The sequence below is a fragment of the Micromys minutus genome (genome assembly GCF_963924665.1).
Source record: "Micromys minutus genome assembly, chromosome: 12".
Taxonomy (NCBI): Eukaryota; Metazoa; Chordata; class Mammalia; order Rodentia; family Muridae; genus Micromys; species Micromys minutus.
In genome coordinates this window covers 18,103,113-18,130,074 of record NC_137981.1, presented here as the reverse complement: position 1 = coordinate 18,130,074, position 26,962 = coordinate 18,103,113, and the positions used below count along the sequence as shown (strand labels likewise).

The window sequence follows — 26,962 nt, the reverse complement described above, 5'->3', positions numbered from 1 at the left end:
AGTGGAGCTGCGCGAGCCCGGCGAAGTTCGCGGGGCGGGCGAAAGGAGCGAACGGCTGGCCGGCCGCGGAGGCACTCGTTTGCGAGCGAGTGACGCGCTTTGAGCCTCGCGGGCCGCCATCCCGGAAGTGGGAGATACGAGTATTCCAATCCCTTGAGATTCCGGGTGCAGGTTCTCAAGACCTTCTGAGGTGTGTTTTACTGTTCTGGAGGGACAAGAACTGAGTCACCTCACCCGGAAGAGCGAGCATCTCGAGCGAGCTCTTGCGGCTCAGGGAGAACCCCGACGTTACCTGGTAGAAGGCGGGATCTACTCTGGCTTGATGGCGACTTTAGCTTCTGTACTGCTCTGATACTTCAGGGGCTTAACCATGGCCCTGCGGGCAGTGTGGCTCATTCGTCACGAACCAGGAACTGCACTCGGTGGCACCGTCAGATTCTCCAGGTAATTGAAGTCTGGATCCTCAGTCTGGGTCCAAGGATGATGGATCATGCAGGAGTTTTTGTGGTGCACTTAATCTCAGCTCTCCTAGGAACGGATAGTGCCCTTGGGCAAGTTAAGCTGTCTACGTTGATCTCATATTGTTAAAAGGAATGAGTTGCTTGACACATGTTGCTACATGTTTTTTTTTTAAACATTACTGTTATTGTATCTTTTTTTTTTTTTTTTTGAGACAGGATTCATGTACACCTGGCTATCCTAGAACTTGATATGTAGACCAGGCTGGCCTTGAATTTACAGATGCCTGTCTTTCTCTACCTCCAGAGTGCTGGGATTAAAGGTGTGGGCCACGACTCCCAGCTATATTATTGTATCTGTAAAATGAATTCCATCTGTTTAAGATTTTGTACAGAAATGATGAAAGCAAAAAGGTTTACTGAGCACTAAACGTATTTCGGGCTTTTCAACTTTCAATGGCAAGATTATTTCAGGATATTTTAATTCATTTTTACAGGAACTCCTTGTTGAATAAAAGACTTGTTTTCCTCGTATCACTACACGTGACTGCTAAAAATCGTTATAGTTTGCCGCTTCTAGTGAGTGAGCAAAATGGAAGTATGAAAAATTAAATCACAATTCCTTTTTTTCTAGGTGACATAGTGATTTGGTCCCACTTTTAGAATTTGCCATATCTTACCAAAATAATCCTATGGAGAGAACTGTGCAGTTCTTTATACTAGATATTAACCCCTTTATAAAGTATAGCAGGCTAAGTTTTCCCCATAATCTATAGGCTGTCTTGACACTTTGCTTGTAGTTGTGTTTGCTTTGCAGAAATGTTTTAATCTCATGTGATCCTGTTTGTCAGTTCTTGGGATTATTTTCTGTTCTCGACAGTATTTCTAAGAAGCCTCTGTGTTAGTAAGTAGCTGTGTGATCTTTGAGAGCAGCAATATACAATACAACTTTCTGCATGAGAGAAAGGGGGACCAATTTTCAATCTCTGCGAATGTAAGCCAGTAGGCATGTGGGTGGTGTAACTGAGGAACACAGTTTTTAGGTTTTTGTTGCTGTTGTTTTGAGACAGAGCCTCACTGTAGAACTGGTTGACTTGGAATTCACTATGTAGACCAGGCTAGTCACAAACCCATAGATATACCCTCCTGCCTCTGCTTTCAGCCATGCTTGCAACCACCATGACCCACGTTAGTTTTGCTTAACTTTAAATAGCAAACTAGTGTCTGCCATATTAGACAATACAGGTCTAGATACTTGATCTGTATGAATCTATGGTTCTCTTTACTTACATTTCTTACTGCCTCTCTCATTCAGAACTGTGCTTTATGGTAGAAATCCTCAAACAGGGTCTTAGGACATGTCTATAATATTGACAAAATACTGACAAATAGCTTCCCTGAATGCTAACACATTCATTAGAAATCAGTGAACTTCTATACTTCCCTGATACTTATTCTAGTTTTACCAATAAAGGAGACCTAATTTCCATTTCTATACCTTTCTGTAACAGTATTCATTAGGCTCTTGGATTATCTTTTTTGTGAATTACCCTTACTTTCCAAAGATACCATTTAATCCATTCTGTACAATTTTATCTGTCATATTTAAGTCCATTTGAAGTACTTCTTTGAATATGGTATTAAGTAGGAATTTCACTAATTTTTATACTATTTGAGTTTTCCTAACATTATTATGTAAACTCTATATCTCTCCTTCCTTGACTCGCTATTGCTATATTTCACTATTTGCTATATTTCTTCATATAAATATTGGTCTATCTCTGTTCTATTACTTTGTTCTTTTTGTGCCATTGTTTGGATTTTCTGTACATGTATTTGTATTTTAATCTTAATAGAAATGAGACTTTGTGTTAATTGAAAAAGTAAGTTCTCTGAAGAAGTCGTGTAGGGCTGAAGAAATGCTCAGTAATTAAAACATGTTCTACTCCTAACACCCATATGGGACAACTCACCAGCCACCACTAACTGTAGCCCTATTAGACCCAAAATTCTTTTCTGGACTCCAAAGCTGTTTGTACTCAAATGTACATACCTTCCTCCACCCCTGCACATAATTGAAAAATTACCAAAAAACTTTAAAAGTCATATTAGTTTTCAGAATGCTTTCCCAGTTGTGCATATTAGAAGACACATTCAGATATGTTTAATTGAGTCTCACTACATGTCTATAGGTAGCAGGTTGGAGTCACACAGTTCATCTGTGTGTCACTATAATTCTGTATTGAATGAATTCCTAGTTTTGTGAAGTTCTACATTTTCAGATTCTGACCACTTAGAGCTTCTGTTAAGGCTAATAAATATGAATTAGTGCATGTTCTATAACCTTTTAGAAAAAGATGTAAAGAAATGTGTGGTAACCCTAGATTTAAAGGACAGCAACAGACCAAAGGCATCTCTTCAATTTGAGCTTGGCAAACCAATGTGTTTACTGGGGCTATTTAAGGGAGCATGGATGACTCACAAGAAGACACACGCCTCCCGAAAGTCACCCAAGTCGGTTGTTCACCTGTTGTGTGGTAGTGGTTGATGTTTCGAGGAGGGTAGGCCTTAAGATGTTCTTGTCAGAGTCTCAGCTGGGTAATAACTTGTGTCTTAGTCACAGTGTCATTGCTGTGAACAGACACCATGACCAAGGCAACTCTTATAAGGGACAGCATTTAACCGGGGCTGGCTTACAGTTTTAGTTCAGTCCATTAAAATCATGGCAGGATACATGGCATTATCCAAACAGACACCGTGCTAGAGAAGGACCTGAGAGTTCTGCATCTTGAGCACACTGCAGGCAGAACAGATTCTTCCAGATAGCTAGGGGGAGGGTCTTAAAGCCCATCCCCACAGTGCCATACTTCCTCCAACAAGGCAGCACCTTCTAGTAGTGCTGCTCCCTGGGCCAGTATTCAAACCACCACCCTACTCTCCTCAACACAGAGCAAACAATGTAACCATCGAAGCAATCTAATGTTTAAACTAATGAAGACACGGAGGCAGGAGACATAAACTGAGGTAAAAACCTGCTAGCGCAGGGAGGTAACTTTATTTTAACTATATACAAAATAACTATTTACAAGCCTGATCCTTACAACTAAACTGCTAGCTCTTTAGAGATCTCTTTGTATCTGTGTCGTCTACCAAGCTAGCTGACCTAACTGTTGAGCTCCTCTAAACCCAAGAGGTCTCCTTAGCTCTCTTTCCTGGACTTCTGTTTCACCTGTGTCCTGCCAGCTTCTTCTCTGTTGTTCCTGCAAGAACAAAGAGAGAATCCCTACTACTTAGCAGAGCTCCTTCCATAAAGGGTCTTCAAAGCTGAGAGACAGAGCACACTCTCTATCAAGTCTGGCCGCTTATAAAAGAAGTCTCTAGCTTCCCCCCACACCTCCAGTAAGTACCCTTGGCAGGCTGAACACATCACTGTAATGGGTTGGGTGGGGGCCTCCAAGCCGAGTCTGTAGGGGAGAAACCATTTCACCTTTAGGGTAGGGTAGCTCAAGGCCGCCCTGCTGACTGCCTAGAGTCATAAAGCAGTGAACTTAAGACCTCATCCAAACAACTTGCCTTAAATTAGGCAAGGACTTTCCCTCCTTTAGCATCTTATCTATGGAGGGTTTCAGAGGCAAACTGAAACTGCTTCTCAAGACACAGCTACTTGCATCTGACAAACACAATATCTATTTAAGCTTTTTTGTTTTGTAACAATTGGTCTGTACAATAATCAAATATCCTATAACAAAAAGCCACACTACCGCATATTCCCTGTACACATGCCAAAGAGTAGTGGCCATCGTTTAAGACAGAAGAAGGCAAATGATCTCTCTACAACAACCTCAATTATAAATGATATCCGCTTTCGTACAGCTCAGGTTGTATTATAGCCCATAGCTATAAGGATACTTAAGGCTTGAATCCTGTCTTGAAATAAAACCTGGGTTAGTGTGAAATGACTAATTAAACACATTGAGACATTATTTTAAGGCCCCAGATTAATTTATTTTCTTTACATTCAACCGTGAGGGTTTTATGCTTAAGAGTTTTGTCCTCCAGGTAATTAAAAAAATAAGAGGTCACTAATGGTACTAGCTAATCTTTCCCCTATTCAATCAGAAAAATACATAATCTAATCATTATAGTACATCATTTTTAATTATTATCAAGCACTAGCATCTTATTAAAGAAAAACTAATCTAGGTTTTGTTTCAAGACAGGATTCAAGCCCTAAGTATCCCTATAGCTATGGGCTATAATACAACCTGAGCTGTACCTACGCTGACATTTTATAATCGAGGTTGTTGTAGAGAGATCATTTGCTTTCTTCTATCTTAAATGACATTGTTATGAAAATTATTTTTAAAATTGCATAGCAGTTACTATCCATTTGCTAGTCTTTTGTTTGTTTTGATGCTGGGAATGGAACCTAATGTTTCATGCATGCTAAATGCACCCTCTTCCACTGAGATATACCCCTTGACCTACCATTTGTTTTACAAATAAGAAAATGGGCTTAGGTGAATATATGTGTACATCAGGGTTCTCTAGAGGAACAGAACTGATAGAATGAACATATGGTATGATGAATATATTCTTCATTGTATATTTATATACCCACACATATATGATTTATTAAAGTAGCTCACCGGCTGTGGTCCTGCTAGGCTAACGGTGGCTGTCTAGCAATAGAAAGTCCGAGAATCCAGTAGTTGTTCAGTCCATGAGGCTGGATGTCTCAGCTGGTCTTCATAGCCACTGGAATCCCCAGGTGGGTTTCTAATGCCAGTGTAGGCACGAGTGAAGGGAAGTGGGCTAAAAGAGAAAGCAAGCTTCCTTCTGAGTCCTTAGTGTAGACTGCCAGCAGAAGGTGTGGCCCTCATGAAAAGCAGCTCTTCCCACTTGAAATGATTTAATTAAGGGAAAAAAGTCCCTCACAGGTGTGCCCAGCCACTCGGGTTTTCGTTGTTCCAGATGTAGTCGAGCTGACAACCAAGAATAGCTATCACAGAGAGTTAGCTTACATACTCAAAAAACAAAAAGATTAGTTAATGGGTAACTTTATTCTGGAACTTAAAGTAGAAAGGACAGGAATAAAGAAAAATGTATTTGTTGAGAGTGAAAACTGTTTAGATGCTGGTGATTTAGGTCAGTGGTAGAGAGCTTGTTAAGACCTTGGGGTAAGTTCTTATCCCAGGAGGAAAGTAGAGATGTTATTAATGGATTCTTATAAATGACTGAAAGTGTCTAAGCATATTCTATTTTGTGGTGGGGAAGATAAATTAGTAAATTTACACTCTCCTTAGAGTATGTAAACCATAAAATATTCACTTGATTTCCCTCTGTTTTATTTATCTCAAAATATCTTCCAGGGCTGGAGAGATAAGCCGTGATTACTAGAATGATCTTTCAGGAGTTGGTGAGAACATTCAGGACATCTGTTATTTCACTGCATAAACTTAGTATATCAATAAATGAATCTAAGAGTTTAGAGGGATAAATATAACCACTTTTTTGTGACTAATCTACTAAAATGGATTTTTTAAGCTTATTGTAGACACCTAAGAGAAAAAAGGATTTAACATTGGCTCAGAGTTTGAGGGTATAGTTTCCTAGGATGAGGAAGTCATGGTCCAGGAGCCTGAGGCAGCTGATTACACTGCTTCAGCAGTCAGGAGTCAGAGAGCAAGGGGTGCTACTGCCCCACTCTTTCCGTTTTATATCATCCATGTGCAGGGTGGGACTTCCAGCCCCTCCTAATCCAGAAAAACCCCACAGACATGCCTGGGGATCTGACTGTGACACCAACCAAGAAGGAATCTGAGCATCTGAAAAACAAAGGTTTTGAGTTAGAATCATGTGCTCCATCTATTAAAAAACAAAACAAAACAAGAAAACCTAAATAAGTTGAGTCAGTAATTCTCAGCAGTACATAGTACATTTTATCTTTTGAGATAAAGTACTAAACCTGAAGTGCTTGGCTCCAGTCAGGGAACAGGTTTAATGGGTCAGGCTTATGTTCTTTGGTAGTGTGTATTATTTATTTGCCGCTTATGTCTTACTGTTATGACTGTTTGCCTCGTGTCTTAAAACCTTTTAATTCTCCCATCTTGATTTTACTTGAAAGAATCATTTGTAATGTTTTTGTTCCCCTAATGCAGACGGTATCCTACTGTTGAAAAGCGAGCCAAAATCTTCAATGGGATGAATTATGTTCCTGTGCCTGAAGATGGTCCCTTTCTTAAAGCACTGCTCTCTCAGCTCAGATTGTTGGATGATGAGAAGGACTTCATGCAGAGCCGCGATAGCTGTTTACACATCAATAAAACCTCCGTCTATGGGCTCTCAATAGGAGGGGAAGACCTCTGGCCAGTCATTGCTTTCCTGAGGAATGACATGATATATGCAAGTGTTCCACTAGTTGAACAAGCTCTGTCCCCTCGCCCACCTCTAATCAGTATTAGTGGGGTTTCACAAAGCTTGGAACTGCTTTTGGGGGTACAGGATTTTCTTTACTCGAGTCAGAAAAACGACACTGACCTAAACACAAAATTGAGTCAGTTGCCTGACTTGCTTCTACAGGCTTGTCCTTTGGGTACTTTATTGGATGCTAACTTGCAGAATTCACTGAATAGCATTAATTTTGTATCTGTGACTCAGCCACAAAAGCAGCCAGCCTGGAAAGTTGGAACATACAAAGGAAAAGCACAGATTTCTATTTCTATCACTGAAAAAGTCAAATGCATGCAATATGGGAAACAGGATATAGCAGACACATGGCAGGTTGTTGGAACAGTCGCTTGCAAGGTGAGGTTTTCTCCAGGATTTGCCTCGTCATACCATTTAACACTGAAGAACAGGAAGTTCTGCAGCTTGCACTTTACATTTTTAATGATATGCTTGTTATCCATAGCAGCCGTGAAATTTTATGTTTTCTTTCTGTTTTTCTTACAAGTTGTTTACTTAATGACTATTATGTAATGAATCACCCCATTGCTCTAAAATAGACATTATCTTCATAGTTCTGTGGGTCAGAACGTTAGCAGCCGCTTAGCTGGAACCTTCAGCATACAAGCTCATGAGCCCATAGTCAAGACGTTGATTGGAACTGTTGTCATCTGAAGGTCTGACTGGGTGGAATATCTGTTTGCAACATGACTCACTCATGGGTGTCGGCCCCACTCCTAGTGACATGTCTACTGGCTGCTTAAGTGTCTTGACAACTTGGTGACTAGCTTCTTTCAGATCAGATAGTGTATGTGTGTGTGTATGAGAGAGGAGAGAGAGAGTCAAAGCTACATGGCATCATTTCTACTACGCTCTAATTTTTACATGCAAAGCCAATCACTCTCAAGTCTGGTCACACTGAAAAGATAGGGAATCGGGTCCAGTATTAAAATGAGTTGTTTCAGAGAACTTGTAAATATATACTGAAACCATCTAGCTTCCGTTTTTCTAGATGAAGTTGACAAATCCTCTGACTTTGCATCAAATACCAAGAAGAGTTCTTGTTTTTATTTAAATAACTCAATAGTAAAGTCATCTGTCTTAAAGTTAGAAACAGTTGTAAATTAAAAAGTAGAAAAGTAAAGAAAACAGCAAATTCTTCCAAATAAACACTATGTGTATGTGTTAATAATATTCTCAGATTTTTTTTTAGTTCTTTAATTTTTATTAGTCACTTTAAGACCTATGAATAAAGTAAATTTTAAAAACAGAATTAGACAGGGAAATTGTCTTTTGAATTAAAGTAACCTAAAAGTTTTTTCTATGCCAAAAACTCTGTCATGCTCAAAACTGCTTTCAAATTATTCATGCTTTTAGGAAGAACTACTTTAAGAAGTTTGAAAACCATAAACTATCTCATTCATCACTCTTAAACTCACTGACCAAGTCTCTTTCTCGTGAGCACAGTGAGATAAAAAGTAGAAAAGGCGATTTTTCTTTCATCCTGGATATGTTGTGATTAACATGTTTACATCTCTGTTTACTGCTAAGTTAACCCGAAGGGTTTTGTTTTGTTCTGGTTTTGTGGGACTTGTGGGTTATTCTTATCCTTTCCTTGTTCAAAGTACCATAATAGAAATCTTTGAGGGACTAGCAAGATGGCTCAGCAAGTAAAGGCACTTACACCTAGCCTGTCCATGTGTGCTATAGCATACATGCTTACACACACACACACATATACTCACACACTAAAATAAATCTGTGCAATTTTCTAAAAAATGCTTTAAAGTGGGGAGGGAGAATACAGCAGGCCTCACCCTAACACTAAATGCTTCTCTGGTGTTGTCCTTTGCCTCTAAATGTTCTTTGGCCTTACAGTCAAAGTTTTGCAAATCCTTGATCGTTTTAAACTAAGATAACCTTTTCTGTGCCTTCTACTTTTAGAGTTCCTAGTTCTGAGGTCCAGATTTGCATATGCCAAACTGTTTTTAAAAGGAGTACAGATCTGTCTAGATTGGCAGTGACTAGATAGTGAGAAATATATTGGAAGTTTGTACAATGGTAGTATGTTTTCAATCTCATTGTGAATGATACACTGCTAGGGGAAACTTAAATGAATGTAATGATGTTTTCAATTTTAATACCCTTTACTGTTATATATTTGTATGTTTATTATCTCCATAAGTAGAAAAAGCAAAGCTAAATTCTTGCTAATACACAAACTTGGCACATACTTTTAAATTCTAGAAAGAGTAGTTGTCATTTTAACTTTCAGTTTTGAAGTTTGATATTTCTGTAATTGTCACAGGAAGACAAAGGACCTTCCTTAGTTACTGCTTGTGCCCCTAGTACAGTTCAGTGCTGTGGAAGTGCTTAAACAGGGAGCAGAGACACTAACGCATTCACACTAGTTAAAGTGCCCACCAGACTTTACAAAGTGAGTCTGGTGGCTTAGTGTTAAGAGCACTTTGTCTTGCAGAAAACCAGAATTTGATTCCCAGCACCCACATCGTAGCTCACAACTGTCTGTAATTTCAGTTCCAAAGGATCTGACACCTCTTCTGACCTCTATGGGTACTCTCAGGCAAACACACATATCATAAAATTAAACAGACACTTAAAACATCCCAAAGTGAAAGGTTTTATATTAGTAGTGGGGAAAAATAAGACATTAGAAAAGGGTATAAACTGCAGCCCTCTTTAGGATACCCTATGAATGGCAGTGGGTTTATGAAGAAGCACAGAAGCCACAAGAGGGAAACAAACAGAAGCATAAGCAGATATGTGTGGAGGACAGCATAGCATCCAGACCTGAGCACTTGCCTTCTGGGTCCTACTGTAATGCCTTGTGTCTATCAAACAAGCAATGGCACTTTATGGATCAGTTGGCTTAAGTGGATCCAGTACTTTACAACAGTAAATCCGGGCTGGAGGTAGCTCAGTGAATGAGAGCGCCTGCTATTCCTGCAGAGGACGCAAGGTGGGTTCTTTGTGCTCATGCCAGGAAGCTCACAACTAACTGGCTCCAGCTCCAGGAGATCCATTGTCTTCTGGTCCTGGCTTCCACAGACTCTACTTAATGCACATGCCTACACACAGAACACAGACATAATTAAAAGGAAAATAGTAAATGTCAAGTTAGAACTAAGGTACAAAGGAAGACCCTGACTGTACCTCTCCCTGCACCCACATTTATACACACAAGTAAGATTTGCTGGTGTGATTTATGAGGTAAAGATGGTAAACCTCAAGTACCAGAGAGGCTGGAGGGATAAGTCTTTTCTTCTGGTTTCAGAAACAAGTCACTCGATATTTCATTCTGGAGTCTGGAATAGGTAGAGAAATCAGAGTTCACAGAGAAGTCTGAGAACTGCCACTTCAGCCTGTTGAACCTCAAAGCAGGATTTAAGGAGAGGTCTGTGAAAGTGCTCCATCTGGCCCTGGTAGCCATAACATAGGAGCTCACGGAAAAACTGGTGGAGCTGTCTCACCTGACTTCCCAAGGATAAGGAAATCCCTCATGCAAACTAACGGAAGCGTCTACATGCAAAAGAATACTATCAGTAAGACAGCACAACGTAAGGCTAACACACCACAAAATGAGCTTGGTGAGTGTGGGTGTGCCATATGCAGATCAGGACAACTTGGAGAAGTTGGTTTTCTCATGTCAGGTGGGTCTGGGAATCAAACTCGGACAGCCATGCTTGCAAGTGCTTTTACCCACAAAACTACCACACCAGACTAAGCAAAATACTATACAGGGGGAAAACACACCTGCGAGGGCTGGCAGGTGTCATGGTGTATATGGACGGACAAAACAGTATGCTTTAGTCATGGAAAATGCAGGACTTGTATATATTTACAACATCTATGTCAAGGGGTAGATGGTCAGAGTCAGATGGGAAGCAGACGAGAGGCTTGGAAGGAACCTCTCAATTGTCTAAGTCCAGACTCAATGTAACAAAAGCTGAACCATGATTCAATGTGCCTGGCATTGATGAAGACTGGATGGACTAGAAGAAAGCTAATCTAGATACAGCTGCTGAGCTGAGAAGTTGTGAGGGCCTGTGTAAATAAAGTTGCAAAGGAGCCGGAGAGAAACCAGTGAGAACCAGCTTTCATAGCTAAAAGGTGAGCCACGGGGTCTGTGAAGGCTCTTTGACCACTGGCTTGGCCAACAGGGTATTAGGTTGTTAATCAGAAGACAGAGTTAAGAGAATAATGCCTAGAGAGACAGTGAGTTAGGAGAGGTGACCTGAATTCAGAAAAGCCTCAGAGAGGCTGCATCCTTTTGAGACCTTGGTGATACTTGTTTCTTGCGTTCCAGTGTGATTTGGAAGGAGTCACGCCCAGCGTTACCATCAGTTTGAATCTCCCCAGCAATGGGTCTCCACTTCAAGATGTCATTGTCCACCCCTGTGTGACGTCTCTGGACTCTGCTATCCTGACCTCTAGCAGCATCGATGCACTAGACGACTCTGCGTTTAGTGGGCCGTACAAATTTCCGTTCACTCCGCCCTTGGAGGCCTTCAACTTATGCCATTATACTTCTCAGGTGAGCCGTTTCGGAAAGGTGAAGACATTGTTGTAGGTTTTTAAATGCTCTCAAGAGTAATTTACAAGACAGAGTGGTAAGGAAGATAAAAGTTGAGTCCTTTGAATAGGTTCCTATCTGATGCCTGTAATAGCATTCAGAGAAGTTTTTCCTTCAGTCTTTAACTAGGAAAGTCAGGTTACAGGTTTTAAATAGTTCTAATCCCAGAAATTCTTAGCTAAATAAATATGTAATATTAATAGTAGTTATTGATATTTCTTATGTGTGCAGTATGTCAGACACTGTCCTAGGCTCTTTGACTTTGTCTAGTTGTCTCAAGAAACCTTAAGGTAGATGTTATCTTTGTTTTATATGAAGAAAACTTAGAGAAGTTGAATGACCTGCACAGAATCCTTTGATAAATGGAAAAACCTGGGTTTGAAGCCACATCTTCCAGGTCCCCAAAACCTAATATGTTTCCTACTACATCATGTCATTTGTCTCTTGTCCTAATTATCAACCAGTACATTAGAAAATCTTCTTCAAGGTAGATTGGCTAGAATTTATTTGTTTTGAGAGGCCAACGGGAATTCTCATTATCACTCAAGAGAAGAAATAGATGTAGGCTGCCTGAGAATTAGAATCTAAGTTAAATCCTTCTATTCTGACCATCTTGGCTGCCTCATCTCTATCCTGTCTTCTCTGCCTTTTGGTGTCTCTGCTCGTACATGCCCTCATCGCTCTAGAACCCATGTAAGGGAGAACCTCCTGTGTGTTGTTTCAAAAGCACCAATAAGTGGCACGAGCTTTTAATCCCAGCCCTCAAGAGGCAGAGGCAGGCGAGTCTGTGAGTTCAAGGCCAGGCTGATCTACAAATCAAGTTCCAGGGATACACAGAGAAACTCTGTCTCCAAAAACCAAAACCAAGTAACAACTTCTCAACCAAGTAGTGGCCTCTCAAACAATTAACTCACTACTAGCATGTAGACAGTTTCCTCTTCAGTCATTACTGACCAGTTAAGCCATTCCTAAGGAGGGCATTGGAGGGGAGAAACAGCACAGTCATGGGATAGGAAAGGAGCAGCCAGAACTGTGGGCAGAGCAGTCAGTGTGTGTGGAGTGTGACTTGTGCTGCAGTTCTGAGAACTATCGGAGCAGAGGAGGAACAAGCGTGTACACCAAGGTACCGTTCTCAGATCTGCTCAGAGAGGCCCAGCACTCTTGCTGCTAAAGCAGTGTAGGACAGCCCTCTACCTATGAAAGCCATACCTGTATGTAATGATTGTCTGTTTTCAGGTTCCTGTCCCGCCAATACTGGGTTCTTACCACATGAAAGAAGAAGGAATACAACTAAAAATAACAGTTAACTTAAAGCTACATGAAAGTGTGAGAAATAATTTTGAAATCTGTGAAGCTCACATACCTTTTTACAACAGGTAGCGATAAATAATGTGACACTATGATTACTGTCCTCTCAGTTTTCCCAAAGTCTACATGGAAATCAGGCTTAACCAACAACAACCTGGCGAGTTAGCCGGTTGTAATATAGATCCGTTCTACTTTTAAAGTGGAGCCTGCAGCGTAGCTCTTTAAAAGGCGTACTTAATGGTAAATCGTGATTTTAATGTTGTACCCATGCATGTGATATGAATATACTCCATATGATTTTATAATTGTCTCTGGAAATGCTAATGTAAGATAGATAGTTACTATAATGTTTATGTGATTTCTGCTGTTTTCTAAGGTCTGTATTTATTCATTTTCTTCTGCAGTTGGAATACAGATCTGCTTTTATGATGTAAATATAGTAACAAGGTTTGACTCATCTCTTTAAAACTTTTGTCTGAGCTTCTTTTTTTTTTTTTTTTTCCTATTTTGTCTTGCTTCGTTTTAAAGAGGTCCAATTACTCATTTGGAATACAAAGCGAGTTTTGGTCAACTTGAGGTATTTCGAGAAAAAAGCTTATTGGTCTGGATTATCGGTGAGCAAGGTTTTATTTATTGATCATTTTCTCATTTCCTATAGAATTTTTTGTTTTAGAATAACTGATTGGTACATTTGTGGTTTTAGGCCAGAAGTTCCCCAAATCGATGGAAATTAGTCTTTCAGGAACTCTAACTTTTGGAGCTCAGGGTCATACCAAGCAGCCATTTGACCACATCTGTATTGGAAATACAGCACATGTAAAGGTAAACATGTAAGCGTGTGTCAGAACCGTTTCCTTTATTCCTGAGCTGGGTATGTATCTGAGCTTCACTGTTTCCCAGCAATTTAACATTTTTCTGTGCTTTTTGTGTAGCTAAGTGTTTTTTAAGAATCATTTGTTGGGGTCATGTTTGTTCTGTGGTGTTTGTCTTCATTGTTTTTTTCCTCTATGTTTGCTCGGTTGAGACAAGATGTATGTCATCAGCCCACGCTTGGAAGCCTCCTGCTCCAGCCTCTCCTAAGCACTCATGTTACAAGCATGAATCAGCACACTTGACCAGTCATTTTTATGTTTCATTCTTATGTTTCACTAAATACTAAAATTTTAAGAGAAATAGTTAAGAATAGCTTAATATTATAATTTAAGCTACCCAACTCTTAGTTGTCAAATTAGATTTGTGTTAAAAAATAAGATAGAGCCCCTGGTCTCTAGGGCATTTCCAACATTATGAGTTAGTGATGTATCGATACTAAGTGCTTTGGTGTCCCAGAGAAAACATAGGTTCTTCTGGCCAAAGCAGTCTGAGGACAAGAGACTCATGAAAGTTAACTACTGTCTTCATCTGAAAAGCAGGTTAAGGGATGGCAAGATGGCCCAGCAGGTCAAAGCATTTACCTCAGTTCAGTCTCTATAACTCAGGGTGGAAAGTACCAGCTCTCAAACATTGTCCTCTGACTTCTGCATCCACATACGGTATACATGTACCTGTATTTACACACTCAACACAAGACACATAGTCCACATGCTTACATACACATAATACATATTTTCTGATGTGACTGAAGAGAGTAAAGAGAAGTCAACAAGGTTTCAGAAACCTGTGCTAGAAATGTAAGTTCTCCATAGGAAGGGCAGGCCATTCAGTTTAGAACAGAGAGGGTGTGCATCTTTTATTCCGTTGGTAGATGTTTCATATCTTCAAAATGGTTCCTTTATGAGTGTTAGCTGCAGTGGCTGAGGGGAAGCACATAGTGGCAGAGACTCTGTGAGTCTGACTGTTCTTTGTTTATTCTTACCTAGTCCAGTGCCTGGTCCATAAATGTTTGCTGAGTGTATGTATCAATGTATTGTGTGTATCTGGTAATACCAGCATATCTTAATGTAAGTGTCTAACAGGCAGCTAAAACCACAGAATCTGATTCACTTGCGAGAACAGCCACATACACGGATTTAGAAGTACTTGTGGAACAGAAAAGACTGAGGCAAGGAAATGAATAAGATCAGAATAAATAAAAGGAAATAAGGGGAAATTCAGAGGCGTTAATAAGGAAACATGCAGGAAGGTCACAGGAAAACAACGCTGTGCTCTCAGGGAAGCCAGAACTGAGATCTATGAGGACAGCAGTTGTGGGGTCTCCGGTATATTTCTAAGAACTCATTTTTCCTCTCTGAGCTGTGACTTTGTCTACTATTTTGTTTTAAGGATTATTAAGATTCTTGGTTTTTTCCTAGGAAAAAGAGTGAAATGTTACTACACTATGCACACCATGGGTAGTTTTTTCAAAAATTTCTCTCATTTTATTTTACTTAACCAGCTCCAACCTGATTAAAATCATACAGTAAATATAGAAACGAGCCTTGCCTACATAAGCTCTATAAGAGATTCTTACAGTCTAAAAATTATTACACTCACATGCACACAAAAATTGGAGGAAAATGCACATAAAAATTGGGGAAATTTGCAGAGAAGAAAGGAGGACAAAGTCTAAGGCTTGGGATGTTACTCAGAGTTGGAGGGCTTGCCTGGAATGTTTGGCTCTTGGCTCAGTGTAAAGATAGCAGGATCTTGCAAAATGAGGTGTTTACATACACAAAAGAGAACACCGCCAAAGGGGACTGGAAAAGTGCTGTGTCAGCTCTTAGAGCTCAGTGGGATTCCTGCTGCATACAGTGGTGATCTCACATCCCCGGGGGACCCCAAGAGCTGTAGGCTTCATTTTAGAAAGGTTCTCTAGATGAGGGCAGGGATAACGTGGTTTAAAAAAAAAAAAAAAAAAAAAAAAAAGTTCTATAAAAGGTAGACTTTGCTTATCAAAAAATTAAGTAGAGCAGCCATTTTCCCGAGCGTGACATAAATGGATTTCTTGTTGTGATTGCACTTTTGTTAAAGAGCATATATAGTCCTCCTTTTAAGGAATGTGATTGGGGCTTGTGACGTGGCTCCGTGGTTAAGAGCACTTGCTGAGGCTGCTCTTCCACAGGACTCAGGCTCAGTACCCAGCACCCACATGGTGATCCACGGGCATCTGAAACTGGAGTTTCGGGGATCCAGCTCCCTCTTCTGGCCTCTGAGCGCATCAGACATGCATGCAGGCAAAACACCTATACACATAGAAATTGATTAACCAGTTATTAAAAGTATAATGTGAATTTATCACTGATAGCCTGCTGGGGAGGAAAGACTGTGTGGCCTATGTGACAATGCAGCAGAAAGAGCAGCTCCTGGTTCAGACGCTAGCTCTGCACCGCGGCTCACAGTGGACTGCCTGCTGTATGCTCAGCACTTACAAAGAGCAGCTAGCACAGGGGGAGTGCACACATTTATTGTGTGTTCTCACAACTGTACTTTAATGTTTGTTATAAATGCTATGGACCATCAGGTAAAGCGCTAATGATGGTGAAAGGAAAAATAGGGACATGACATCACTTCAGCTAAACATTTCTCTCGTTTCCCCAGCTTAACTTTCGGATTGCAGATTATACACTCACTGGATGTTATGCAGACCAGCATTCAGTTCAAGTTTTTGCAGCAGGAAAACCAAAAATAAGTACATGTAAGTCATATAGATTCAAACTAAAGAATTAAAATGGTGATATGTTGCCTAAGGTAAGATTTAAAAATGTAATGAATCTTGGAGATTGGAGAATAATCCCATTTTATAAAAGTTTCTGTGGCTTGGTCCTCTCCCATGAAGCCCTTTGTAAACTTTGTGTTGCTGCCTGTCTTCTGCTTGAATCCAGTCTGTGTGAGTAGCGTCCATTGTGGACTTTGGAGAGTAGTATATATGGGTTCGCTTTGCTCTGGTTATAGTAAACTCTTGTCTGACTTCTATGCCTTATTCTGTGGGACTCTGGAAAGGCTAATGAACTTCTTAAAGTTCTAGTCTCTTCATTTATGAAGGGGAAGTAATAGGGAACTATTCACTGCTCTGAAGGCCGTGAGTCCTGGGGGAGTGCAGTCTAGAGAAGAGGTTGACCAAAGCATCAGACAGTTTATATTCCGAGGGTTGAGAGGAGTCACACAAACAACGTGTACAGTCACAAGGGCATGTAGCATGTGGTAGGCGTGCCACACATGGCAAAAACATGTTTTCCCATAGAGGCATATAAACAATAACAGTATCCAGTTGTAATGAACAATCTGAAGTAAATTCACTCCTGTTTTGCTACTCTTGGGAGGGACTGGAAAGCACATTCCAACAATTCCATCTTTTTGAAGAAACTGAGGTCACAAGACTTTTGTCTTGTTCTCTTATGGTTTTCTCACAAGCAATCAGATTCCCTCTTACAACTCCACTCTTAGACTATGTTCCACCGAGATAGCTCAGTGGATAGCTTGTTTTCAGGCCGGATAGCCTGAGTTCTATCCCTGGGATCCACGCAATGGAAGAAGAGATTTACTCCTAAACATTGTCTTGTGGCACTCACGTTCATACACACAAACTCTTTTTTATGTAATAAAAACGTTAGAAGTAGAAATGGCAATAGTACATACTTAATGATTTTTATAAATAATTATATTTATTTATTGGGCATTTAGCTTAATATTTAGGTTTAAAAATAATAAATGTTTATTATTTTAAATTTTCAGTCATTTTTAGTAAATGTCATAGCATCTTCTCTATTTTACCAATGGGCAGAAAATAGGAGATGATTTCCTGTTCTCACTGACTTGATTGTAAAATGTACTTGTGTGCACCAACTGCTTTATGTAAAATATGTATATATTTTTAGACAAATATATCAGGAGGTGAAAAGCAAAACTTAAAATGATTTTTAATGACTTTATTTTACAAAACAAAGATAAATGTACAGATTTTAAACATTTTTTGCTTAAAATTATACATTTTTGTCAGTACTGTTTTTTCAGATATTAAAATAATTTTTACATAAAACTCTGTGAATATATTTTTTAGTCAGCACTTGATTTTTTCAAGGGCTTGACAGTATGCATTGAAAACCTAATAGTTACAATGAGCATAAAGTACATGCAAAACAAAACGCAACATGGAAATAGTCAAAGTCTTCTTGTTTTGTTAAAAATATTTTTTTTTGTTTTCTTTATTTCTTGGACTTCATACAGATTGTGAGTTGTTTCTGGGGGAGTGCAAGCCTCTGGGGTTAGCATCCCAATATCTGTGACTGCATATTATGTCTGTTCTTTTGTGACTGGGTTATCTCACTCAGGATGATATTCTCTAGATGCAGCCATTTTCTTAAGAATTTGGTTAAGTCATTGTTTCTGGTGGCTGAGTAGTATTCCATTGTGTAAATGTACCACAATTTTTGTATCCATTCATCTTCTGAAGGACATCTGGGTTCTTTCCAGCTTCTGACTATTATAAATAGAGCTGCTATGAACATTGTGGTGCATATATCTTTGTTGTGTATTAAAGTGTCTCTGGGGTATATGCCCAGAAGTGGAATAGCTGGGTCTTCGGGTAGTACTATATCCAATTTTCTGAGGTATCGCCAGACTGATTTCCAGAGTGATTGTATTAGTTTGCAACCCCACCAACAGTGGAGAAGTGTTCCTCTTTCTCCGAAGCCTCGCCAGCATCTGCTGTCATCTGAGTTTTGGATCTTGGCCAATCTGACTGGTGTGAGGTGGAATCTCAGGGTTGTTTTGATTTGCATTTCCCTGATGGCTAAGGATGTGGAGCACTTCCTCAGATGTTTCTCGGCCATTCGGTGTTCCTCAACTGAGAACGTTTTATTTAGCTCTGTACCCCATTTTTTAATAGGGTTATTTGATTCTCTGGTGTCTAGCTTTTTGAGTTCCTTGTATACCTTGGATATTAGGCCTCTATCTGATGTGGTGTTGGTAAAGATCTTTTCCCATTCTGTTGGTTGCCTTTTTGTTTTCTTGACAATTTCCTTACTCTTACAGAAACTTTGCAATCTCATTAAGTCCCATTTGTTAATCTTTGACCTTAGAGCTTGAGCCATTGGTGTTTTGTTCAGGAAATTTTCTCCTGTGCCTATGTGTTCTAAGGTTTTCCCTACTTTCTCATCTAATAATTTCAGTGTATCTGGTTTAATGTGGAGATCTTTGATCCACTTAAACTTGAGCTTTGTACAAGGGGATAAGAAAGGGTCTATTTTCATTCTTTTGCATGCTGAGTGCCAGTTGGACCAGCACCATTTGTTGAATAGGCTGTCCTTTTTCCATTGAATGTTTACGGCTCCTTTGTCAAAAATCAGGTGACCATATACATGAGGGCTCATTTCTGGATCTTCTATTCTATTCCATTGATCCACATGCCTATTTCTGTACCAGTACCATGCAGTTTTCAACACAATTGCCTTGTAATATAGCTTGAGGTCAGGAATAGTGATTCCCGCAGATGTTTTTTTGTTGTTGAGGATGGATTTCGCTATTCTAGGTCTTTTGTTATTCCATATGAAATTGCACATTGATCTTTCCAATTCCTTAAAGAACTGGGTTGGAATTTTGATGGGGATTGCATTGAATCTGTAGATTGCTTTTGGTAGGATGGCCATTTTTAAGATGTTGATCTTTCCAATCCAGGAGCATGGGAGATCTTTCCATTTTCTGAGATCCTCCTCATTTTCTTTCTTTAGAGGTTTGAAGTTCTTGTCATACAGGTCCTTCACTTGCTTAGTTAGAGTCACACCAAGGTATTTCATAGTTTTTGTGACGATTGTGAAGGGTACCTTTTCCCTAATTTCTTTCTCCACATGTTTGTCCTTTGATTATAGGAAGGCTACTGATTTGTTCGAGCTAATTTTGTATACAGCCACTTTGCTGAACTTGTTTATCAGCTATAGGAGTTCTCTGGTGGAATTTTTGGGGTCACTCAAGTACACTATCATGTCATCGGCAAAGAGTGATGTTTTTATCTCTTCCCTTCCGATTTGTATCCCCTAGATCTCCTTTTGCTGTCTAATTGCTCCAGCCAGGACTTCCAGTACTATGTTGGTAGGGGGAGAGTGGGCAGCCTTGTCAAGTCCCTGATTTTAGTGGGATTGCTTCAAGTTTCCCACCGTTAAGTTTGATGTTGACTGTTGGTTTGCTGTATATTGCTTTTATTATGTTTAAGTATGCACCTTGGATTCCTGTTCTTTTCAGAACTTTTAACATGAAAGGGTGTTGGATTTTGTCAAATGCTTTCTCAGCATCTAGTGAGATGACAATGTGATTTTGATCTTTGATTTTGTTTATATGGTGGATTACATTGATGGAATTCCTTATATTAAACCATCCCTGCATCCCAGGGATGAAGCCTACTTGGTCATGATGAATGATCGTTTTAATGTGTTCTTGGATTCGGTTTGCAAGGATTTTGTTAAGTATTTTTGCATCAATGTTCATAAGTGAGATTGGTCTGAAGTTCTCTTTCCTTGTAGGGTCTTTGTGTGGTTTAGGTACGAGGGTTATTGTAGCCTCAAAGAATGAGTTAGGTAGTATTCCATCTGATTCTATCTTTTGGAATAGGTTGTAGAGTATTGGTGTTATATCCCCAATAAATGTCTGGTAAAATTCTACACTGAACCTGTCTGGACCTGGGCTTTTTTAGGTTGGGAGACTTTTGATGACTTCTTCTATTTCTTTAGGTGTTATAGGGTTATTTAGATGGTTTACTTGGTCCTGGTTTAACTTTGGGATCTTGTATCTGTCTAGGAATTCATCCATTTCCTCCAGATTTTCCAATTTTGTGGAGTTTAAGTTTTTGTAGTAGGATCTGATGATTTCTTGAATTTCCTCAGTTTCAGTTGTTATGTCCCCACTTTCATTTCTGATTTTGTTAATTTGTATACTCTCTCTTTGCCCTTTAGTTAGTCTTGCTAGGGGTTTATCAATCTTGTTGATTTTCTCAAAGAACCAACTCTTGGTTTTGTTGATTTTTTCAATGGTTCTTTTTGATTCTATTTGGTCTATTTCTGCCCTAATTTTGATTATTTCTTGCCGTCTACTCTTTTTGGGTATATCTGCTTTTTTCTGTTCTAGGGCTTTTAGCTGTGCTGTCTGGTTGCTGATGAAAGCTCTCTCCAGTTTCTTTTTGGAAGCACTTAGGGCTATGAGTTTTCCTCTCAGTACTGCTTTCATTGCATCCCATAGGTTTGGGTATGTTGTGTTTTCGTTTTCGTTGAATTCTAGAAAATCCTTAATTCCTTTTTTTATTTCTTCTTTGACCCTGCTATTGTTTAACAGAGCGTTGTTTAGTTTCCATGTGTATGTGGGCTTTTTTGTTGTCTTTGTTGTTGTTAAAGACCAGCCGTAGACCATGGTGATCTGAGAGGATGCATGGAAGTATTTCAATCTTCTTATATCGATTGAGGCTTGCTCTGTGTCCAATTATGTGGTCAATTTTCGAGAAGGTGCCATGTGGTGGTGAGAAGAAGGTGTATTCTTTTACTTTAGGATAATATGTTCTGAATATATCTATTAATTCTAGTTGGTTCAAAGTCTCTGCTTTGCAGTGTCCTTGTTCAGTTTCTGTTTCCATGATCTGTCCATTGGTGAGAGTGGGGTATTAAAGTCTCCCACTATTATTGTGTGGGGTGAAATGTATTTTTTGAGCTTTAGTAGGATTTCTTTTATGAATGTGGGTGCTTTTTTATTTGGAGCATATATGTTAAGGATTGAGAGTTTCTCCTTACAGATTTCCCCGGCAATGAGTAAAAAGTGTCCTTCCTTATCTTTTTTGATAACTTTTGGTTGGAAATTTACTTTATTCGATATTAGAATAGCCACTCCAGCTTGCTTCTTGGAGCTGTTTGCTTGGAAGTTTTTTTTCCCACCCTTTAACTCTGAGATAGTGTCTGTCTTTGTCTCTGAGATGAGTTTCCTGTATGCAGCAAAAGGCTGGATTTTGTTTATGTATCCAGTCTGATAGCCTATGTCTCTTTATTGGGGAGTTGAGTCCATTTATGTTAATAGATATCAAGGAATAGTTGTTTCTGTTTCCTGCCATTATTGCTTTTGTGGGTTGAGTTGTGTCTGTGTCTTTTTCTTCTTTTAGTTTTCTTGTTTAGGAGTTTTCTTTATTTTACTAGGCTGTATTTTCCCTCATTGTATTGGGTTTTCCACCTATAATTTGTTGTAGTGCTGGGTTTGTGGTCAGATATTGTGTAAATTTTGATTTGTCTTGAAATATCTTCATCTCTCCATCGATGGTGATTGATAGTTTTGCTGGGTATAGCAGCTTGGGCTGGCACTTGTGCTCTCTTAGGGTGTGCATGATGTCTGTCCAGGCTCTTCTAGCTTTCATAGTCTCTGTTGAACAATCGGGTGTGAGTCTGATTGGCCTGCCTTTATATGTTACCTGACCTTTTTCCCTTACTGCTTTTAGTATTCTTTCTTTGCTTTGGGCACTTGATGTTTTTACTATTATGTGTCGGGAGGTATTTCTTTTCTGGTCCAACCTATTTGGAGTTCTGAAGGCTTCTTTTATGCTCGTGGTCATCTCATTCTTGAGGGTAGGGAAGTTTTCTTCTACGATTTTGTTGAAGATATTTACTGTGCCTCTTAGTTGATACTCTTCTCCCTCTTCTATTCCTATTATCCTTAGGTTCGGTCTTCTCATTGTGTCCTGGATTTCCTGGACATTTTGGGTTAGGATCTTTTTGTTTTTTGCATCTTCTCTGGCTGTTTTATCTATGTTTACAATGTTGTCTTCTGCCCCCGAGAATCTCTCTTCCATCTCTTGTAATCTATTGGAAATGCTTGCTTCTGTGATTCCTGATTTCTTTTTTAGGTGTTCTATCTCTAGGGTTATCTCTTTTTGTGTTTTCTTTATTGTGTCAATTTCCGTTTTAAATTCCCTCTTCCATTCCTTCATCTCTTTGATTCTGTTTTCCTCTAGTTCTTTGAGTGTTTTTCTTGTTTCCTCTTTAAAAGCTTCTGAATCTTTTTGCTTTTCCTCCCGTTCTTGTTTAAGTACCTCTATCAGCATCTTGAGGTATGATTTCAGGTCTGTGTCTTACTTTTCTGGAGTGTTTGGAGTTCCGATGTTTGCTGTTATGGGAGAGCTGGGTTCTGGTGTTGCCAGGTTGTCTTGGTTTCCTTGGGATATACTCTTTCACTTTCCTCTTGCCATTTTGTTGTCAGTGATATGTTCTTGCCTTTCCCTTGTATCTGGTCTGTGTCCCTGGATCTCCACTGGTCCAGGTGGCAGATGGGTCGAGCCCTGTTCTATGCCTCAGCGTCGCCGGGTGGGAACAGAAGTTCTAAAGTTCTGTTCCTGGTCGCTGGATCAGACATGGCAGGGCAGGGCAAGGCAGGGGGTGCTCTTTCCGTGTGCACTCTGCAGAGATCTCTCTGCTCCCTGGCAGCTCAGGTCTTTCACCCACCAGTTGCTCAGCCTCTATGAGTCGTCGTTCCGGGTGGCAGATGGGCCAGGCTCCGCCCTGCGTCCTGAAGTCGCCTCCGGGTGGGAACAGAAGTTCCTAAGATCTGTTCCCGGTCACTGGATCGGGCAGGACAGGGCAGGTCAAGGCAGGGGGTGCACTTTCCGTGTGCACTCCGCAGAGATCCCTCCGCTCCCCAGCAGCCTAGGTCTCCCACTCACCAGTTGCTCAGCCTCTACGAGCCGCTGTTCAGGGTGGCAGGTGGGCCAGGCTCCGCTCTGCGTCCTCACTTAAGATGATTTAATTTAGATTGACTACATTCAGTTGGCACAGAAAAGTAGATAGAATGGACTAGCTAGAGAAAGGTCGAGGACACATCCCTCTCACATAGTTAAGAATGTCACAAATCTATATAGGAATAATCCAACTTAATAAAGGTTCTCATATTTAAGTGCATGTGTTTGTCGTTTAGTTTGGGAAGTATTTGAGTTGCAGCTCAGGGCCTCATGCATGCTAGGCGTGTGCTCTAACACTGAGCTACACACATGGTATCAGACTTAGACTTCTAAAACTAAGGATTAAGGTCCCTGAAAATTGGAAGGATGGGACAAGATCATAACTACCTGAATGCCTCAGAAGAAAACCCTCTGCGGATGGCAGCAGTTCTCTGTAACGGAGTCAGAATAAGCCAGCATTCTTTACTCTCTGTTATTCCTAGGTTCTCTCCTCTAGTGGGTTTCTTTCTGTTTTAGATGAACTGATGAAGACATGTTCATAGTGTCTATGTTCTGAAACTGATGAAGACATGTTCATAGTGTCTATGTTCTGAAACTGATTAAGACATGTTCATAGTGTCTATGTTCTGAAACTGATGAAGACATGTTCATAATGTCTATGTTCTGAAACTGATGAAGACATGTTCATAGTGTCTATGTTCTGAAACTGATGAAGACATGTTCATAATGTCTTATGTTCTGAAACTGATGAAGACATGTTCATAATGTCTTATGTTCTGAAACTGATGAAGACATGTTCATAATGTATATGTTCTGAAACTGATGAAGACATGTTCATAATGTATATGTTCTGAAACTGATGAAGACATGTTTATAGTGTATATGTTCTGAAACTGATGAAGACATGTTCATAATGTATATGTTTTGAAGTTGATAAAGGCATGTTCATAGTCTATATGTTCTGAAATTGATGAAGGCATGTTCGTAGTGTGTATGTTCTTTTATGAAAGTGTAATATTAATCAATAATTATTCTGTCTAAATACAAACAAATGAATATTTTTGATTATCTGTGACAGATGTTATCTCTTTAGATAATGACTAAAATATATTTAAGTACTTTATTAGCATTTACCAAACATTTTAGAAAGCATAGTTAAGAATAGGAAGTGTAGATTTATGTTAAGTTGATATGTGATTGGACAGTGGAGAGATAGGTGGAGAAAAGGTAGGAAAATGGAAGAGGAACAGGGATTGGGGAGGAAGCGAGATGGAGCTGGAGAAAGCAGACCTAGATCCTGGTGGACTTAATTGGAAATAGGTAGATATGAATATTTTAAGGATTTTATAAGTCTTTTATCTCATATAGAAGGGCAGTTTGTATCTTTGTTCATTTGATGTAATCTTGTGGTATAAGAGGCTTTGTGGATTGAGAATGTAATATATAAACCTGCATGAAAAGTTATCGGGCCTTAGAGTCATGTTTGTGCTGAGCGGTGGGGTAAAGAAACATGCCAGGACAGAAGCACCAGGGTGGGCGGAGTGAACCGCCTGGGAAAGGAGTCCCCAGGATGGAGTGACAGAGTCCATGCATTCAGCTCCATACTAAAGCGACACCCTCAGAGTGAGACCTCAGGGAGCTGATAAAGACAAGCCATCCCTTTTTAATATTTACAGCAACAAGGGAGTTTCTCGGATATACCATTTTTGATGCATTAGTAGTAATATATCTTATGTATTATTTTTGAGACAAAGTCTCAACTGTATAGCCCAAGATGACCTCCAACTCACCACTCAGATTCCCAAGTCCTGGGGGTTATAGGTGCATACTACCATGCCTAGTTCTGCTTGCCCAATATGGAAATATTGAATGAAGAGTTCATTTCAGATGAGCCACTGCCAATCCTTTCATACATTTTAATAGTAGCTCTTTTTGTGGGAGGAAAGGTGATAACATTTGAAATGTAAATACAGAGAATATCTAATAAAAACAAAAAGAAAAAAGTACACTATGGTGTAAGTTACAGTTTCTATGTGTTTTATGCATCTTAATTCATCAAGCCTCACAGCACCTTATGTGTTGGTATCTCTGCTTTATGGCTAGAGACACTGATGGAGCAGAGCCAAGATGAGGGCCATCGAGGTAGTAAATGGCATTCCTGACATTCAAAGACCGGGGGTCGGCCACCAGAGTCTATCCTTTTAACAGCGTGCTCTGCTGCCTCCCAATATTATCAAAGTAGAAAAAGAAATGTACTGTAGCTTATATTTGTGTTCTTTTTGAAAAGCAGGAAGAAAGGTTAAAAAGGCTGAATTATATAGTAAAGTATATATGTGAATATTATATTCATATGTATATATGTGTGTGTGTGTGTGTGTGTGTATATATATATATATATATATATATATATATATATATACATATATATATATGAATGTGTATGTTTCCAAGTAAGCATAACTTTATCAGTTTTATAGCTTATGAAACTTTGGTTCAAGTAGGTTTCCATTTGTCCAGAGTTGCAAAGCTGTTAAAACAGTGCTTAAATCAGAGCCAAACTATAAGAAAGCAGAAAGGCAGCCTCTTCAGAGTCTTATGAAGAAGACGGGTGTTATTCGTGTCTCTAACTCTTTGATTCCAATAATGAATACTGCGACTAGAATTTGGAACTTGGTAGAGGTCATAAAGGGAAAATCAAGAAGAAATAGTGAAATATTTCTACCATTAAAGTAATGGTTCATTAGAAATGCAATTAGAGATGCAAGGAGAATAAATATTTGGTATAAGTAAGATATTTTATGTAAGTTTCACTGTGATTTACTCAAATACTTAATGAGTTCATTTCATATGGGTATAGGTTGTGATGAAGCCATGACAGAGTAAAATAATTATAATATTTCAAACTTATTACTCCACAGATTAAAAACTAATGGCCTTGATGTCTTATTGAGTTTTCGCTAAGGTAAACAGTTTTACCATTAATTTCTTTTCTTTTTCCTTTGTAGATCGGAAACTAATTTCTTCTGATTATTACATCTGGAATTCTAAAGCACCTGCTCCAGTAACATATGCATCGTTGTTACCATGATCTTTTTCATATTCAAAAGGATTTATATGGTGGTGGCATTCTGTGATAGAATCATACTATTTTAATTTTTTACATGTATTCATGTAACCCATGACTAAAAAAATTCTGAGTGATTTCTCTATGAAAACATTCATATTTTATATTTTTGGTCTGATACAGTGTGAAAGAATTATTTTCAAGGCTAACTTCTCCCTTTTTTTTTTTTTTTTTTTTTTTTGTTACCCTCTGATTTCATGCCAGTGTGACTTGGAATATATAAAAGCAGGGGTTGTCTTTGGCTTAAGACTAGTCTTGAGTCTCTGTACCACATGCTCCTTCCTGTTCCATGGCAAGACAGTGCTTTGATCAGAGCCCTTCCTTGAACAAGAGCTCAGCCTTCTCCTAGCGCAAGTTCAGGCAGCTGTCCTATAGGTTGTAGTTGATTTTTTGTAGTTTATTTACAAAGAAACCGTGCTTAC

The 26,962-nt window shown here is 39.4% G+C and overlaps 1 protein-coding gene across 1 annotated transcript; it reads left to right on the top strand.

The window, feature by feature from the left end:
* Window positions 1–241: 241 nt before the first annotated feature.
* On the top strand, window positions 242–26,684 carry AP5M1 (adaptor related protein complex 5 subunit mu 1). The gene is made up of 8 exons (XM_080926419.1): window positions 242–444; window positions 6,620–7,265; window positions 11,233–11,460; window positions 12,736–12,875; window positions 13,336–13,421; window positions 13,511–13,629; window positions 16,324–16,420; window positions 26,422–26,684. The coding sequence occupies exons 1-8, from the start codon at window positions 371–373 to the stop codon at window positions 26,502–26,504; spliced, it is 1,473 nt and encodes a 490-aa protein (XP_080782545.1). The 5' UTR covers window positions 242–370; the 3' UTR covers window positions 26,505–26,684.
* Window positions 26,685–26,962: the final 278 nt, after the last annotated feature.

Coding starts and splice junctions, on each gene's coding strand:
- AP5M1 (XM_080926419.1), top strand. CDS start 371: ATGGCCCTGCGGGCAGTGTGGCTCATTCGTCACGAACCAGGAACTGCA. Junction 13,630..16,323: donor GAAATACAGCACATGTAAAG/GTAAACATGTAA, acceptor TCGTTTCCCCAG/CTTAACTTTCGGATTGCAGA. Junction 16,421..26,421: donor AAAACCAAAAATAAGTACAT/GTAAGTCATATA, acceptor TTTCCTTTGTAG/ATCGGAAACTAATTTCTTCT.